Here is a 19,946-nt window from a genome sequence, read left to right as displayed (position 1 = left end):
TGCTGTTGTTGTTGTCGTTGGTAATTTCCGCGCCATTCAGACATTAAAGCGCAAATTTTAAGCCAGATCTGTGAATGCACCCGCTTTGGCTACGAATGAGCGCAGCAGTGAATGCGTGTGCGTTGCTGAGTGGAAGTGTGTGCGTGTGTGTGTGTGCGGCACAATGCGTTGGCGCAAATAATAAATAATGACCGCATTGTTGCAGCGAACGCATTGTGCGTCAAACGTCACAGTTTCATTTACCATACGCATTGTTGTTGTTGTTGTTGTTGCTTTATTGTATTATTTTCTCTCTTGTTATTATTTTTATTCTAGCGTCACCGCCGCCACACAGCTATTGTTCCAACAATTTTTCCAAATGCAATGCGTTGCCAATTGCTGAGTTTCCGCCGTTCGCTTTTTTTCATACCGTTACGTATTCTTCACAGCTGATTTTGTTTTTGTTTTTGTCTACGGCACTCAACGCCATCAGCCATACTCACACACTCACATAACGCACAAGCACAGCGAGCCACTTATTCAGTCAGTCAGTTAGTCATCGAGTTAGGCAGCTGTTAGTTTGCCAATGTTGCGGCGCCTGTAAATATGCAACGCATAAGCAGGCACAACATGCGGTTGTTCGCAGTTGTGTATGTGTGTGCGCTGGTGCGTGTGTTTAGAAAATTATGTGAAAAGAAAGTGCATAAAATGAAAATGCAAATGAAAATGTGCCGGCGCAATGTGGGCATGTATGTCTGTGTGTGTGTGTGTGTCTGTGTGTGGAACTGTGGCGGATGAGGCAATCGGAAAAATTATAACGTCTATTGCTTATTATGTTGGCGTTGGAGTGCCATACAGAAATTCAAAAATAAATGTGTGTGCGTGTGAGTGCGTGTAGCGCCACCACTGTGCAGTAGTGGCGGCACTTGGGCTGCAAAGTTATGCGCCATTCTAGTATTTCCATGCATTTGCAACTTGAACTATTGAAGCGCCTTGAGTATTGAACTACTTGTACATGATTTAGTGCTATATGCAGCGCGTCATTTGTTAAACCCAAGTGCTCTTTGGTGTTATACTTTGGAGTAGTGGATAGCGGTTTTAGAAACGCTTTTAAGGCTTAGGAATGCAAAGTAACTAAATTAAGAAATTTTTAAGAATTTTTTCAAATAAAAGAATATTTTATTAAACTAAACTTAAGCATGTGAAAATTCAAGCATAACAAATTTCTATGTTAATGAGAGCTATATGCCAATAATTCATAAATCATTTGAGAATTACAAAACAAAAAACAATTTTCAAAGAAATGGCAATAAAGGGTCTACCAACAACAACGACGTGTTGTTAAAATTATAGAAAATGTTAAAATTTAGTGAAATTAGGCTATGTATTTTTCTTAAGCAGGTAATTTCAAACCATGTGCATATGAACGAAATGTCAGCCAGGTGGTCTTCAGGACTCGGTGTAGCATTTCGGCTGGAACTTCAGCTAAAGTGCGCTGTATGTTGTCTTGGAACTGCTCGACCATTGCCGGTTGATTGGCGTAAGCCTCTCATTTAACGATCCCCCTTAGAGACAATAATCAAAAGGCGTTAAATCGCATGATGTTGGTGAACTAGGTCATTTCTCGAAAATAAAGCGTCGACAAACTTTGCACGAAATTCGTCTAGGTTTAGACATGTAAAATGAAGCGGCGGTCCGTCCTGTTAGAACTAAAGATTGTCCGCGACAAATTTTGAGAAAAACCAGCATTGTGTTATAACGCTCGCTATTTATGATATTAAAGGTCTCATTTCGAAAGAAATAAGGTCCGATGATGTCGCCATATCATAATCCGATTAAACGATCAATTTTGGATATGCAATTGCGCTTCCTGAATGTCAGGATTTCTTCCACCAACTTTGATTTACACCAATAATAACAATTTTGTTTGTTGACGAAGTCATTAAACCAAAAATGAGCCTCATTTGAGAAGATGATTTTTTTATGAACTTGAATTTGGGAATTTTTGGGAGAATGTGAATTTGTGTAATATTCTTGAAAAATTTCCAGGCGTTGCACAAAAGTGCAACGTGACATGAGGAAATGACAAGCCTTACTGCATACACTGTCAAATTCTACACGAATACGTAAATGAACATGACCGCCACGAGCTGTCAAAATTATGTCATTCCTATTGCTAGACGTTGTATATATGTACATATTACTGAAGACTTGCTTGTTTATAAACAGACTTTTTCAGAAGGATGAGAAGTTACATACAAATGCCTAGAAACTTTCTTCTCAATTATCCAATTTTTCTGAACTGAGCTTGAAACTTTTAGATGTCATATCGTAGGCCTTAAGAGTTGGCTAGAATCAATGTTAGCCGCTTCAAAACATGGAGATATAAATACCTCTCCACTATCCAGTTTTCACTTGGCTCAGATTCAACAGATATCATAGCTTCTATAGACCTTAGAAGTGACTAAATTTAATATTAGCTGACACAACAGAATTTTTATTAACTAAAAGGACATTTTCGATGAATTGAATAAAGGTGTGAAGGCTCTGATAATGATCCATGAGGGTCTTTTGATCGATATTTAAATCTAAGCTGAACTAATACTTAAAATTTTGGGTACAATAATGTAGTTAATAATCCATAAGCCGTTCGTGAATTACAAGAAGCTAATAATTTTCAATGAAATAGAAATAGTTAAGTGAATTTTTCAGTTAAGTGTTTCTGTAGATTTGCAATTCCGAGGCATTTTTGTATCGACTGTCCAGCTTTCGCAAAATTCGTATTACGCAAACATCTTAGACGTCAAAACTCCAGAAGAGCTTGAGTCGCTTTAAGATGTATGTGATCACCTCTACCCTTATTTTTAGTAAGTGGAGGTCGCTTGTTCAATACCAAGTAGTTTATGGTAACACAAAAGGCCGATGTTATGACTATGCAAGTTCTATCTACATGATTTTCGTCTCAGAAATAAATCCGGAAGCTTAAGCTAAACAAATACTTACATTTTTTAGGCCGATAGTGTAATTAACAATTTAAGAATCGTTCGAGATTTCCAAGAAAATTTTCATGTTTTTGAGATCCGTACAAATTAAAACATAAATAGTATCAACCGAAGCTTTAATAACTGAATATTTTGAGAATTGCAAAAGGCAAATTATATTTTCTTTAAAGCACAATATTTTATGAGTTTCGCGCTTTTCAGCAATGTTAGTGAAATCCTGCTTAATTGTAGCATCACTTTATGGCTTTGGGTCAATAATGAATTGATAAAGACAATTACGAAAGTTTTTATTCAAAGGTTTGGACAAACATATCGAAGACATTATCGACTTCTGGTTTATTAGTTACTCGATTCAGATTTAGTAAGATTTCAAAGAAGCTACTAATTTGTCGGAAGCGCCGATATTGGACCACTATAGTATATACCTGTCATATAGCGTATAGCTGTCGTAAAAACTGAACGATCAGAATCATGTCATTGTATGGAAAACTTTTTTATTTGACGAGATGTTCTCACGGAATTTGGTATGTATTATTTTTCAAGGCAACAGTGGAATCTCTGAAGAAATTGTTCAGATCGGCTAACCAAAGCTTATAGCTGCCATACAAACTGAACGATGAAAATAATTTCATTGTATGAAAAACTGTTTTGCTTGACGAGATATCTTCATGAAATGTTGTACATTTTATTGTCCCAGATTATAGGACTTTATCTGAAGAAATTGTTCAGATCGGACAACTATAACATATAGCTGTCATACAAAGGGACAGTTAAAAATCAAAATTAAGATGTTTTTATAACCTTTCACGCTTAAAGAGGTATACCAGGGAGGGTAAGTAAACCATAGCTTTAGTGCAGCCGGAGAAAGCGTTCGGTTTTGCGTTTTTTCGACCTAATAGAGCGTCTTTTACATATATACAAATACTTCATATACTTAACCTATAATTGTTTTGTGATCAAATTTAAGAGCGCTGCTAGTGTTCTAAGTCCTCACAAAACTTCTGAGGAAAATTTGAGTACTTTTAATTTACAAAAAATATACTACTTTGTGAAAATGCAAAACAAATTTTCGCAATAGGCGAGCAATTAAAGAAGTCAAACATGCCGCTTTAGCAACTATGGCACTCATACGCACTGTTGGCCAGCAAGCGACCGCAGGCAATGCACTAACCAGCTACGGGCATTGCATTACACAGTTCACCATGCATTTTCCCTGTGCACCGATTTGGAGACAACACAGCAGTGTGGAGGTCGATTTGTACTCAATTCGCAGGAGTGTGCGTGGCGCTGTGTCGGGGTGAGTGCGTGAGTGCGTGAGCCACGGTTGAACCATTTAAAAATGCGTGCATCAACGCGTTGTTGTTGACTAGCACAGTGGCTATGCGGTGACGAGTGACGGGCAATGCTATTGGGAAGCAGCCATCACCAGCATATCATAAGCTTAAAATAAATGAGGATGAGTGCTTGTAAGCAGGATATGCAACAGCCTTACATGCAGCATATGTGCGTGCTTATGCATGTGAGTGTGCTTGTGCATGTTCATATGTATGTGTGTGTGTGTATTTTGCGTGCCATAATAACCATCTACTTTTATTTTTTTATGTACATAGCAGAGCGCACACAGGCGTAATTGTGCCGCGCGCGCGAATGGGTAAAAAATAAATTAAAACATCGACAAAAATACAGTGCCACTCTGGCAAGCGTGGCAACAACTTAAACAAAAATAACAATAAACACTGTGTCTGTCATGGCACAATATTTGCGCCGTCACACATACAAACATAAATAAAGTCGTTATATGTTTGGCGCGACGGTGTGGCATCAATCGGCGTGTGGGCAACGGCATTCATTGCAACGACATACGCACGATCGGCGGGCGGGCGACGCAGTCTGTTGCCAGTGCGTGGTATATACGAAAAAAGACCAAAAAAGCTCCGCCTATAAAAACTTTTGCACCAATGCTGGTTGTCTGTTTTTCTCTTTTTTCCATGCGTATGCCAGCCACGCGCTCGCTTGCTTGCCACACTGGCGTACACGATTTTTGTTGCACGCAACGCGAATTACATGGCTGCTAGTATGCGTGTGTGTGTGTGTTTTTTACTCATTTATTTTATAATATTTTTTGCCGTGCTTTATTTTTCGCAAATTGCAACCTGCTTTCCGCTGGCATAAAAAGGTCCAGGCTGCTGCTGGTTAGTGTCGCGCTGCTGCTGCTGCTGCTGCAGCAAACCCTTGTTGTTGTTTTAATGGCTGCTGCGCTGTGACTGTTGCATCCGCTTACAGCGAACGCGGCTGCGTTGCGCGTTAAGTTTCACACAATGCCACAACTCCAACGCTGCTTAACCCTTCCGCATGCAAACATATTGACTGCTTTTCCCGCTACTCAACGCATTTGTAAATACAAACACTCGCGCTCGCTTCACCACCAGCACCACCGTTAACTTGGCTGCTGTCCATGCTGTGACGTCTGGCAAATAAAAAACGACCACCAACACATATGCGACCGCGAAAAACTTGACCAGCAGCCAACCAAACTTTTGGCATGTTTCTTTTATCGCTTTCACGTTCACGACGATGCGTACTTTTTTATTGCCTGTTGTAGTCTACTTATAGGCGCAGCAATGTGCGTTGGCCATAAGAGTGAGACGTGCGCTGTTGCAGCAAACATTGTAAGAATTTTTCAAGTTGTTGAAGGTGGCGCTGGCAACGCTGGTAAATGGGTGTTCAGACATTAAGTATATACGCGAATTTTGGCTTGAAAGCGTATTAAGCGCACTCCTACATGTATGCCAAGTTATTATCTAGAAGTGATGTGGAACAAAGTTTAAGTATCTGATAGCTTACTTTGCGGCGATTTTACTTTTTTGGCTTTTAATATTTTCGTTTACCTCGACTTAAACGGCAATATTTCATATTTTGCGTTTGAGGTTAGGCTATTATATTAAATAGAGTATACCGTCACCTAAAATGCAAATCAACGTTTCATCAAAAACGTCGAAATTGAGTTTTTTATTGCTTACGGCTCACTAAATCATGTTACATACTACATATGTATATGTAGCAAAATATTTAAATTTCCGTTCTCAGATATAACCACTATATAACCATTTTATAACCATTACATAACCAATTTATAATCCATTTATAACCATTACATAACCGTTTTATTAACATTATGTACCCAATTTATAACCAAAACTCAAATTTTGTTTCAAACTCATTTTCCTTTACCTGTAAACTTATGAAAGCGATGTTACGTTATTTTGCATTTTAGGTGACGATATATACATCATGGAAGACAGATGAGAGAGGGAAAAGAAAAATTCCCGATATTTTCTTGACAGAGTGTATACTTATATTTTAAAAAATCTTCAAAATCAAACAAAAAAAATTGAGACCATGTACATAGATTTGCTTTAGAAAAGTGACATATTTTCAATATTTTGTTCTTTTTAATATATATGTATATTGCCATATTTGTTGCTTATCAGCCAATATTGTTTTCCTGTGGTATAAAAGGCCTCTCAAGTTCAATGTTCTTATTGCAAGAGACTTCGTTGTTTTACTGCCACATGCCTCACCTTTCTCCGAGCCTTATTTGCGTATGCACAAAGCACGGTATGCAGTAAATAAGCCCCATGCACTCCGAATGCAATTACATGGTTGCAATGTGGCTAAAGTAATAGATGTCCCGGTAAAAAACAAATCACAAAAATTGCGCACGGTTTTAGTTGTTAGTTAAAAAGCAAATAAATATACGCACGCTCTACAAATATATTGTATATGTGTATATGATATCATATATGTATATTAAATTTGTTGCATGTATACGCGCCGCTTGGTGTGCTCGCTCTACCACCTAGTGATCCCTAGTGTTACTAGATTTGCCCACATTGTTGCTGCTTTAATATTTTTTCGACAAGCGCACACGCACACTTACATATATTTATTTTTGATGCATTGAATTTTTTTTTGTGCGCCAGCAATTTTTGCATAGCACCCGGTCACAACGCCTCATCATGTGTCTGCCTCAAAGTTTGAATGTTTGATGATTTGTGTTGCGCCAGCTATGCGCCCTCCGAATTTCGGCTACCCTTATGCGCCTGTCAAATTAACAATGCACAAACGCATACAATCTAATGTGGGTATATATAACTAGCAGTTGAGTGCTTATGCACATGTTTGTATATGTGTGTGTGGGTATGTGCGTGGATGCATGGCATGCCACAAGCAAATAAAGTCAATCGACGCATTCGACCCACAAATAAAGCGAACAATTGTGTTAGTGTTTGCTTTTGTTGATTTTGCGAGCGCACAGTGGGTCGAACTTACGTTGAAAATAGTTGCGTATACCTGAGGGCTGAGTCCAAATACATCGCGTATGCCTTCAGGTGGTATATCTAAAAAATAAAAATCCTCAAAATATGTTATTTGGTAGTCATAAATGTAGGACTAGGTCTGAGGTGGTGGAAACAAATAGCTTTTCACAACGTTGCTTCTTCACTTATGTATGTCTCTATCGTCTTGATTCCACTTCCAAAATATAAAAGAAAATGTTAGCAGCAAATCTACACTAGCCTTCGCATCTACGCTAGCCTCTTCGGAGATTGTAAAGAAGTTTCAGACAATAATCGATGGCGAATTTCGTGAAAATATCTTGCCAAATACAAGACTTTTCTTCACAAGAACTTTATTTTCATCATTCAGTTTGTATAGCAGCTGTGTGCTATAGTGATCCGATCTGAACAATTTCTTCTGAGATTGTTTTATTGTCTTAGGTAATAACTTATACCAACTTTCATGCAGATATCTTGGTAAACGAAACACTTTTCCATACAAGCACTTGATTCCGATCGTTCAGTTTGTATGACAGCTATGTGGCATAGTTATCCCATATCGCCAGTTCAGACAAATGAAAGTCTTCTTTAAGAAAAAAAGATGTGTGCTTAATTTCAGAGCGATATGTCATAAACTGTGGAACTAGTTCGCGCATACATAAATAGGTGGGCATGGCTTAATCGACTCCGCTCTTCACACTGATCATTTGTGTATCCAACATCTTCTTCTAGAAGTTTCAAGCTTCGTGAAAAACATAATATAATATATAAGTAAAACAAACTTTAATTTAGTTTTTAGGGTGCTAATTTATATTGTTCAGGGTGTAAAAAACATCATTTTAACTTTATACCGCCAAATAGTTTAAGTGAATAACGATTTCTCTGTCCGTTCTAAAAATCGCAAAATTCAAATTTTCACAGAATTGTTGATCATTGAAATAACCGTTACTCAAATTAAAAATTTTATGTCATGAAGTAGTGAATTTCATTGCATTTGGTTTAGATAACTGAGGCCTGTCACACTTTAAAGCTCTTGAGAACCAGATGCAAATAATTCATAAACCGTTTGGGAATTACAAATAAAAGAATATTTGCTTAGAAAGGGATACAAATATGTGTTTCTGGATTTCATGAAAATCAGAAGCAAATAATATCTAAACATTATCAGAATTACAAATTAAAATTCATTTAAAAATGCATTACTAAAGCTTCAGGGTATTTTATTTTTTTAAAACTGAAAAGAGATCTTGATTAGTGATTCATAAGTCTTCTGGAAATTGCAAGCAAACGATAGTTTTTATGAAATGCGAACAAAAATATGGCATACGAAGCTTTACAGACATAAAAGATTATTATAATATTACAACTTTCCTTTCTCTACTAAATTTTTATAAACCACTTTTTATTTGAAGGTCTTTAGAAACCTAATTTTTTATAGTATTAGAACGAGATCGTGATTAATAATGCATAAATTCTAAGAAAGTCTTGATTGATGATTCATAAACCTTCTAAGAATTGCCAGAAAGCTATAGTTCCCATGAAAGGTAAACAAAAATGTGACAACCAAAGCTTGACAGACATTGAAGATAATTAGAATGAGACTGAAAATTCATTTTCTCCATTTTAGTTTTGTAAAGTACTTCTTATTAAAAGGTCCGTACGTGTCCACTGATTCGTTGTATTCACAATTAGATTTGCTTTCAACCATTTCATGCCTTCTATACCAACAAATAGGATATCTTTTCAGACGTTCCATAGATTGTGACTTTTGAATTTAAAAAATTCCGCATACGTGGCGTGTTGAAGAAATAAGGGGAATTTTTGTTTTTGTAAAGACATTTATTCATTCGTCTACTTTAAGTTGTCGCCTTGAAAATAGTCCGCATTCGACATTAAGTGCTTCTTTCAATCGTCGCAGCAATTCCAAAACTGGATTTTTGGGATAACCTTTGGCTCTTTTCGCGACTTTCAGCTACATATCTTGTAAAAGGTTTTCTTTATTTTTTGAAATAGTGAAAAATCACACGAAGCCATGTCTGGCAAATATGAAGGCTGGGGCTTTGTTACAGTATTGCTTTAGAAAAGATTTCACCAAAAAATTGTTTGATGAATTTCTTTTAACCAACAAATTCTTTATTGCATTTCTTTTGGCAAACGAAAATTGCCGAGCTCATAAAAATATGTATAATCTTAGCAGTGCATAAAATTGAAAATTTTGTCGCACTTCAGAGGGAAGTATATCAAACAAATAAAAAAAAATGGCAATTGTACTCACCGAACCCAAAAGTATTTTAAAATTATCCTTTTCTTTTCGTATACTTTCCTTTTATAACGCTTTTTATCACCTGCATGCCACTGTACATCCATTATCTACACACATAGTGCACTTTACATTAGTTGACATACATTTAGGCGCAGCAACACAGTGTTCATATTGAGCATTAGTGGGGGTGACGCCGTGGCAACATGTACAGTACCTGTCCAAAAAATTACGAACGAACAAAAAAATTATCCCGAGTTCTAACTTTAATCATTAATAAAAACATAATTATTTGGCGTATTTAAAAAAAAAATATTTTTTATATGCTATATACATTAAACTTAAATTATCTAATTTTTGTATTGAATAATATTCAATATTATTAAATTATATTAAAAATATTAGATTTTTGTTTTCGTACGTAATTTATTGGACAGGTACTGTATATAACATTGCTAACGGTGCCACGCTCATGACTTTGTGTCTGCATTCGGAACGATACATACACACATGAAGTGGCCGCGTCAAATTAGTTTTGAGTTCACTGCTACAAGCCACATTGCAGTGCTGAAAATTTCAAAATAAAATTAAGTTCGTTAAAAAACAAGTGTAAACAAATAATATGCGCGACTGCACGGCGACAGATATATGCCGTTATTTGCTTATCATTTTTGTTATACACGGCACTGCTTGCTTGCGCTCCTTCTCCTTCTACCGCTCACACTTTTTCTGCGTTGCTTGCCCATAGTTTGCCCACATTTTCCGTCGATCGTAAAACGTTTGTGTTTTAATTGTAATTTATTTTATTTTATTGCATAGACATTCAATTCATTTTAATTTAATTAATTTTATTTCGCTTTAAAAAGCTTTTTGTTGTTCCAGCTTATTTACTTATTTACTTTTTCCTTAGTGATATTGTGTGTGCGTTCAAGTAAAGCCAGTGCAGTGTTGCAATGTTGCTGCTAAAATGACACAAAACAAGGGTTTAATAAAAAATATAGTATACCATACACTATATCTATATATATATACATATATATACATATAATATAGAGTTATATATGTAAATATAATCTACACCGCTTGCCATGCTAAAAACGCTAGCCTGCATTTAGGCGCACAAACTGCCATTGGTTTGCTGATTTTGTTATTAGTATCTTTTTTTTGTAAAATGTCTGGTTTGTTTCGTTTCGACACGCAACTATAGCCAGCACACACACACACATCATACACATACAGCTACAAACCCATCAAACAGCGTTGCGCGTAATTTTACTTTATTTTGCATATTTTATGCCTTTGCCGCTACGCCATACAATACCGTTATATTTAAAATATAAAATAAAATTTATTTTAAATAAAAGTCTGTCAGCAGCGATGAGCACGGGTGGACAGCACAATATGTGCGTTCGCCCATACTCGAGTGAATGCTTGCATTTGCCTACATTTAGGCGCATAGCGCGGTGAAAGGCATGAGAAATTGCTACATATGCGCATAAAATGTATATATATTGTATTGAAATATATTTACAGTTACATGCTGTTGCATAAAAATCTGTTGTATGCATAAATAAATTAATGAAGGTGAGAGAATTAGTACTGTCCCCCTTTGCAGGCAGGTGAGCACTTTTTAGACTTCTAACTCCAGCGCGCATAGCTATATACCATAAACAGACAGACTAGTGTGCTACTAGTACTATTACACACAAACTGAGTTGTCCTTAACAACTGTGTGGGTACCGAGTACCAGTCGCGGTCACTCCTTTTCAATATTACTGAAGAACTCAACCCAGAGTCACGTATCCGTACATTATCATTTACTTTTTTAGAGTTATACAGTAACTTTTTATGTTCGCTTGTTTTAATGCTACTCAACTTAAAGGCTCAAAGCGGGTTTTTAACGTCATAGCCCGGTTCATATGTGTGTAGCAGGTATTTAAAAAAAATTGGCCAAACCTAATTGCAGTTAGTTTGCAACTTCAGCCACACCCTCGCCATATTTCCACATATAATTGCACTTTGCTGCGGTACATTTTCAATGATAATAGCAACAGTGTCAATCAGAAGCTTCAGTTTTTGCTTTGCCTACTTTTAGGTGGCGATCCTAGCTTAGAAGTCTCAGACAATTTTTAATAGGAACTAGTTAGTGTACTGGAGCGATATTTGGCATGGTTATTATCTAGGAGAATAATGCAATCAACAAAGAAATTGTTCGGATCGGATGAATTTGTCATATACTTGTAGTTGCCATACAAACTGAACGATCGAAATCACGAGCTTGTATGGAAAATTTTTTCATTTGAGGAGATATCTTTATGAAATTTGGCTTGGTTTATTTTTTAAGGCATTGGTGCGATCTCCGAAGAAATTGTTAAGATCGGACTACTATAGCATACAGCTGCCATACAAACTGATCGATTTGAATGAAGTACTTGTTAGGAACTTTTTATATTTATAAAGGTTATAATCATTAGTTATTTCATTCAACAGATATAAACGTTTTTTTTTTGTTTATCTTAAGGAATGCCGAAATATTGACTTCACATATTTTTGTTGAGATACTTGTATATCGATATCGATATCCGCCCCATCCACAAATTTTTCGATATCGATATACAAAGGAATATCCTTGTGTTCTGAACGAGGAAAGGATTAAAGGCGTCATTAGCTCTTTTCCTGTTCCATGTGCAATAATGAGTTTATCGAAACCTTAATAAAGTCTTTTATTATTTTCATTAAGTTCCATTAACTATACACAACATTCAATTTCACATTAAACTACCTCAGTCTAAGCGACGTAGCGTTTCACAAGTTCAAATAGTTGAAGGCATTACACTCAGAAGGAGGAAGCACACATATAACCATATAATTATTTGGTATTTATAGTGTGCCATTGAAAGTCTATCTTAAGCAGCAGACAACCCGCTACATCGAACATTTACTTCATTTATATTCGAAAATATGTTATAAGAAGAGTAGGAAACTAACTGCCGTTGTTGTTGTATCAGCTTCTTGGCTGACTAGAAAGCGATATCTTTACTGCACATAGTCAAATACCTGTACCGTTACGTAAAATTTTATTACGAGTATGCATTTGAATGTACGACAGTCTGCTTTTAGGCGCAACTACCGACCCATTAGAACTGAAAGCTATTTGTGACATTATTTGTTTTTAAGATGAAAGTGTTTGCAATTTGGCATTGGAAAACGTAAAGACGTTTCTTGGGAAATAGAAGCGCAATTGCTTAGAGGAAGGAGCAGCGGGTGAGGTAAGCAAGCAGTACTGACTCAACCCTCAAATTAAACTGCTAAAAAAACTTATAAGTCATTTTCATTGGAAATTTCCTGAGTAAGGGAATTTAGAAGATTTCATATTCAAAAAGATGTTATAGCCTTAGCAAAGCCGTCAGTTTCCAGAAATTTTCGAATGCGTGGAAAGTCGGTAGGGAAGATATATCCATTAAATAAAGTAATTTAAGGTTAAACGTTTGTATTTACATTTTCTAGCAAAACGCTTGAAGAAATTTTAAGGTTTTATAACTTTTTATGTATAAAAAATGATATTCTAAGTTTGTGGTGTGGTTTATATATATCTTCCAAGCATATCGAGCTTGCTCTGAGAATATGCGAGGTGCTTACAAATGAAGAAATACAAGTAGATCTTTCGATTATATTGAAATATATCAGTCCCCCATTTTTTCATTATGAATAAGTAGGTCAGGTCAGATCCAAGTAGGATTATACGTGGTCTCACGAATATCAACCTATTCACTTAACATAAGTAGGCTGAAATTTACCTAAAACCCTGAAAGTCATGAGATCACGAATAATCCCACTTGACTGCTAGATACGCTTGTCAGTTGTGACGCCCAGAAGTGCTAAGTACGGATCAAAAAGACCGGCGTATATCCACAAGTGCCTAAGTGTCTAGAGCCAGCAAAAAAACTGGCTGATATCTACTCCAGGCAATTCGTCGGGATCATAGATAGTATGGCAACCGAGATACTTCATCCTTAGTGTAATGAAAGCTGGAAAGTGGAGGATAAAGTATCGAGATGTTTCCACCTCATCTTTGGTAGATCTTATGGTCTGGCCTCTGTCAGGGAGCTCGAGGTATATAAGCAGCTTTACAATCGCAGTGGATGCATAACTCCCTCAAAGAAACCGCACTCCTTTGAAGTACATCTGCTGCTGATTTAATAGCTGTCATTTCTGCTTCAAAGACACTACAATGGTCTGGCAGTCTTCATCTTCAATCTATCCGTGAAAAAGTGCGCAGAGAAAAGCCACTAGAAGCAGTTTCCAACGCGTAGTGGTTCAAGTTATCAGGAATGCAATCGAAATGCGATAAGATCTGGGAATATCCCATTCTGGGACTCTTAATGTGACTGGCTTCCCCGAGTTTGATACGCTTTCGCCGGCTACGTTGAAGATAGCCATTTTATATTGAGGGCCATCGTTGATGTTGTACGTAGTGTACCGCTGATGACAAAGACAGCCGCTTGTTGGAGATGTTCTAGCAGTTTAGTACCCATGATTGGCTTTACTGAGCGCACTCCACCATACAAATACCATACAAATATATTATAGAACAGTATTACCTTAAATACGGTTTCGTAAAACCAAATCACAACTCTTGATGAGGGTCCCCACCGCTATCCGTTAGCTCCTTTACAGCAATATAAAGCAACCAATACCTTCCTCATCCTCTCCTCGACATTGTGCTTCTATGATAGCTTTTTATGAAAAGCTCCCAATGTTGGAAGGGTTACATCCGAGATTTTCGTGTCTATAGACATCTACCTATAAGCTAAGTATTAACGGAAAGAAAAAATAGAAGAACCACGCATACAGTTTCTCGTCTTATGAGAAATGGAGTGCAATGGATCTTAATATGCACCCTATCCCAAATCGAATAGCAAAGCTGGAAACTCTTTTGCAAGTCACTTAATTTCATTACGAACTTTTAGTAAATTAAATTTTCAACTCGAAATTTTTCTAAGAAATAGCTTTACCTTTGGTTTTTTCGAGCAGGCACCCTTCCTATTACCATTCATTCCAATTACTCGACTTTTATATTCCCAGTCCCATTTTAATCGCATCGATTTTCATTCACTTTATCTGTTTAATTGTGGTAGATAAAGTTAGCAAACCGCATTTTAAAGAAATATAAAAAAGCTGGCGCTTAGCTTTCAATTAAATCAATTTCTTGCCTTTACAGCACGTCTTCCTCTCGAGAGGAGCAAAGCCTGCCCGTGTCTGTGGCATGAGCCAGTAGGTAAAGGGTTGCATACAAAGCTTTAAGGGCGCACACTTTCGCCACTCTTTGTCTCCTTTCAATCATTCATGCGAGGAAATATAAGAAACTTTGTTTCCACTGACCCCCAGTATTTCAATAAACTGTACTATCTCAATTGTACCCCAAAGGGAGAAGCACTCAAGCATACTTTGATCCATACATATATAGACATGCTTGTATATTCATTTATGCAACGATTTAGCAGGCGAACATAGAGGTCCTGTATTTTTCGTGCATTTATACATACACTGCAGACGACAACTATATGCCACGCACACACACGTTCATATTCATTTGTATCCTTTGGAGTGCCTTAAGCCCTATTTTTGTTGGAGAGTGCACAAAAAGTTTCTGTGGTTCTTCTATTCATTTCTTAGATGCTACGTATGCCTTCTATGAATTAAAAAATACACACGTAAATGTAGGTGTGTGCGTGCATCTTGTTGTGTGTTAGTGTCCATTACTTGGCACGGCTATCTTTTGGTCATAAAAGTTTATAACCAACCCAAATGTGGGAGCGTGTGGGCAGGACTAATGAAGATTGCTTAACCGACAGTCGATGACTCGTGGCTGCTGACTTTAACTTTTGGCTAAGGGGCTACACCCATGATTGGCTGTCACACACAGTTAGCGGTCAGCGTGCATTGAAGCGAGACTATCTGCACTTTTACTTGATCTGACGAAGAAACGAAGAAGCTTCATTCTCCAAAAATTTTAACGGAAAATTAAAAGAAAATTTCAAAAGTCTGCGCTCAATGCAGACACGAACGATTCCAACAAAGTGTCTATATAAAAGAGTTTGTAAAACGAAACGTTCAGTTATAATGAATTGAGTAAACGAAATTTTTGGCCGAATAGTATGCGAAGCGCTAAATACCGGCGACGACTTCTGATGCTCAGCGTCTTTGGCAACAACTTACTAAAAACAAAACTGCTGCCTAGCAACAACTAATCACAGTTGTTTGGCAAAAGTTTCGCTTCTCTTGAGACTTTTGCGCGTTCAAAGTAGGCGCTGCTTAGCTCATGACGAAAATATTCCTCTCAAATCCCAACCAACACTTTAACCTCACTTTCTTTCTATACCACATTCACTTATTAATCATTGCGTTGCTATTTTCTTTGCTTTCAGGAGACCATCCCAGCTGCAGCGACCACAACCACCACGGACGCGACCGGCAATGGTGGCGGCAGTGTCACGGGCGGAGTTGTGGGTATTGGCGCCGCAGCGGGTTCGGTGGCTGGGAGCGTTGGCGGTGACAACAACACCGAAACGGATCCCTATGCCGGCTTAATGAAGGATGCCGACAAATTGAAACTGATGTTGTTGGCTTGGAATTATCAGAATTCAAATGCGGTACGCAATGGCACTGAGGGACCCGATTTGGGTGTAGTTGGCGGTTTGTGGGCACAATACCAGAATGCTTTGGCACAAAATGCGGCAAATAATAAAATGGACATATCCTTGTCGCCAGTGCCGCGCACAGATGTCACATCGCCCATGGAGGCGCAGGATGAGACGAACTCGTCGGGGCAGAAAGAGGAGGATGAAGGCTCTGAGGATGATTCGGATGATAAACTAGACGAAAAGTTGGCCACACATGACCCCGAACGGCTGAAGGCGTTCAATGTGCGTACCCTTTTTGTGTTTTGAAAGAAAGTGTGGCACTTACTAACTTGCTTTTTGTATTTTAGATGTTCGTGCGCTTGTTTGTGGATGAAAATCTGGATCGCATTGTGCCAATTTCCAAGCAGCCAAAAGAGAAAATTCAAGCAATCATTGATTCGTGTGCACGACAATTCCCCGAATTTAGCGATCGCTCACGCAAACGTATACGAACGTATCTGAAGTCGTGCCGACGGAACAAGAAAACACGCGAAGGCTGGGATAATACCGTAAGTCACCATTACTTATGCACTAAGACCATAATAAATGCACATTCTTTTATTTTTCCACAGACCCGTCCAACACCAGCTCACTTGACGTCCGTGCAGGCGGAGCAGATACTGGCAATCGCCTGCGAGAATGAGTCCATGAATGCCAAGCGTATGCGTATCGGCCTGGAGCCCATCACACATGCCATACCGGCGCCTGGTTCAGCCGTCGCCGCAGCTGCAGCAGCAGCGGCAGCAGCTGCCGCGGCCGCTGTGGCTGCCACCAGTTCCGCCACATCCGTGGGCGGTGTTGGCAATTCCACCATCACATCGGTTTCGGCTGGCGACGCCATCTCCACCGTCACAACGTCTACGCTGCCGTTTGTTGGCGGCGGTGGTGGCGGCTTCGCACGTTCCACACCCAACTCCGATGCCGCCGAACCACTGTCGTTGACACCAGCCGCTGCCGTTGCTGCTGCTGCCGCCGCCGCTGTGGCTGCTTCAACGGCTGGCGCTGGCGGTGGTAGCGGTGGCATTAATTCAGCGCGCAGCTCACCGCTGGCGTTGAGTTCGAACACAAGCGTAAGCGGCAGCACTAGTGGGCTGGATATAAAGCCGCTGACGGCTGTACTATCGAATGGCAATACGCCAACTAATGGTACGGTGGGTGGGCTGGCCGGTTTGCCTGCCACAAGTCCACTTTATCGGCCATCAGATTTCACTTCACCATCAGCAGCATCGCCATTTGTAGCTGCTGCCGCTGCGGCAGTGGCTGCCGGTCGCACGCCAACCTATCCCGGCTACTTTCCGGGTGTAGCAGGGCTTGGCAATGGTGAGTTTTACACGCCGCTTGCTTTTACTTAACGCTTCAATGTTTATTGTTTCTGCTTACAGTTGCTCCTACGGATCTCTCCATGAAACCATCGTCCACCAGCACGTGTGTTACACTCACCACCGCCCCAACCACCGTCAATACGAACAACAATATCGGCGTGATGGGTGTCGGCGCACCGAATCTAACAAGTTTGGTCGCCACTGGCGGTCTCTCCATCAACAATAACAATGCGCTCGTCACCGCCACACAGCAGCTACAACAGCTGCAACAACAGCAACAGCAGCAGCAACAACAACAACAGCAGCAACAGCAACAACAACAGCAGCAGCAACAGCAAGCAATCATGGCGACCGGCATGAATGCCAATCAAATGGTTGGCGGCTCAATGAACGATCCCAATGTGGCTGCGGCTGCTGCCGTACGCCCACCGCCCTTGTTGGCGCACAAACTGAGTCCCAACGAAATTACGGCAGCGCGTCAGGTAATCTCGGCGTATCGGGAGAGCGCAGCATTTCTGCTACGCACCGCCGATCAGGTCGAACAGCTGCTTGTGCAGCAACAGTAAATGACAAAATTGGCGAAGAGTTGCATTTTATTGTGTGGTGAATATGTGTGTGTGGTTAGTTTTGAGAATTGAGAGTTTTCATTTGTTTTAAATATTTTTAAAGGCATTAACTTTTGAGTTTAAGTAGACGAAGTAGCGTTTAATTTTTGCTCAGCAAAAACGAATTCATTTGCATGAATTTTTGAAGGCAGCATTTTCTATAGCAGACATAAACTCACCATAGACCTCTCTTAAGTGAGCAGGTTGTTCCTATTTTAACAGTAAACAACAAAACACTTATAATAGCAGTAACCAAAAACACAAAGAAATAGTCAAGTCAACAAAAAAGCAATGAAATAAAGTAAAAAATAGCCAAAGCCAAATGTTTAAATGCAAAACTATGTAATAAATAGATGTTCTACTTGCATTAATTTTCTTGAACTAGTATAGCAGCCAACAATACATAACACCGGACTTGTGTGACTAAACGAAAAACTTACGTCGGTCCAAGAATAACGGCTTCATTTAGAGCAATTCGGATTGAACTGCTGCGAGATTTCGCTTTAAGAATCTTAGGATATATCTATCTTCATTTAGAGCAATTCGGTTAGAACTTCTTCGAGATTTTTCTTTGAGCTCTGCAAACCAAGTTTTAAACGAGAATCTTATGTGGATATAACTATCTTAATTTCGAGTTGAATTGAGATTCATTGAGATTTCACATCCAACTCAACAAACTAGTAAATAATAGCCTCAGAGTTGTTGATCATTTTTATGTAAATTTTTTATAACTTAGGTTGAGAGCATAGTGGTGCGTTGAATAAAGCGTCTAAAGGTAGTCTAAGGAAAGTGAAATTATGAAAGTGGGACTATTCTGACTTCTACCTACTGTCATCACTATGTTCTCAGCCTTAAGGTTCAGTAATCAGATTAATAAAGTAGGTTTAATGTTTCTTAGCAGCATTCTCTGCTCTTAACAATTTTTTATAGCCTTCAAAAACCTTCTATAGCAATTTACACCCGATATTTATACAAAAATAATTCCAAATGTGAAATTTCGTAACTTTATTGAGAATTACAACCATGCTCATACTACGAGTGAAATGAAAAAAAAAATATAGAAATAAATTTTAGATAATCTCAACGCACTTAAATGTATTGAAAAGTATTTCTTCTATATATTCTCTTTCCAACTTGATCTTATAACGTCTAGAATAACGTTTAGTCACACAAGTCGGGCCAAAACATAAATAGAAAATACGTATTTACATTTAATGTGTAAATCTCACCCTTGAAAGTCAATACAAAATAATAGTAATAAAAACAACAATAGAAAAGAGTGGAACGCAAACGAAAATAGTCAAATACAAAAATCGAGCAAAGGCTCGCTAGTGTAAAATGTCACTTAAATGCGCATGAGATTATTGAATTTCCTCTCAATGTAAATTTGTATGCCAAATAATGCTTACTTTGTAATTTTTTATGCAATTTTAAGACTTGTTCCTATTAGTTTTTGAATGTGGCTCAATAATTGCTTCATAAATTAGACTTTTTTGTTTGACTTAGCGTTATTTGTAAGCTATTTGATAGAGGGAGGCGTATTAGAAGCGAACTGTGAGAAGAGCCCCGTAAGGGACGATTTTCTAACAAAATTTTTATTAGTTTTTCCCATGTTTTCATTGCATTTCATTTTTCTAAAATTGGAATATATTGAAGTTATTAAAACTTTTTTCATTAAAGAAAATTAAAAGCACACAACAATCTAAGCAGTTAAAGCACTTATTCGGAGCCTTCTAAAAAATTTAAATTGATTACGTT

General features: G+C 38.2%; 1 protein-coding gene across 1 annotated transcript in view; it reads left to right on the top strand.

Moving 5' to 3' along the window:
• The window catches only part of LOC126752997 (homeotic protein female sterile), a 57,052-nt gene extending 37,587 nt beyond the window's left edge, over positions 1-19,465 (top strand). The window contains exons 2-5 of the mRNA XM_050464092.1: positions 16,007-16,504; positions 16,570-16,770; positions 16,834-17,581; positions 17,644-19,465. Of these exons, the coding sequence (XP_050320049.1) occupies positions 16,007-16,504; positions 16,570-16,770; positions 16,834-17,581; positions 17,644-18,149 (1,953 nt within the window). The 3' untranslated portion in view covers positions 18,150-19,465. The remainder of the gene's footprint in view (positions 1-16,006; positions 16,505-16,569; positions 16,771-16,833; positions 17,582-17,643) is intronic.
• Positions 19,466-19,946: the final 481 nt, after the last annotated feature.

Source organism: Bactrocera neohumeralis, chromosome 3 (genome assembly GCF_024586455.1).
Source record: "Bactrocera neohumeralis isolate Rockhampton chromosome 3, APGP_CSIRO_Bneo_wtdbg2-racon-allhic-juicebox.fasta_v2, whole genome shotgun sequence".
Classification (NCBI taxonomy): Eukaryota; Metazoa; Arthropoda; class Insecta; order Diptera; family Tephritidae; genus Bactrocera; species Bactrocera neohumeralis.
Note: the sequence above shows the minus strand (reverse complement) of the source record. Positions and strands in the feature narration are given on the sequence as shown.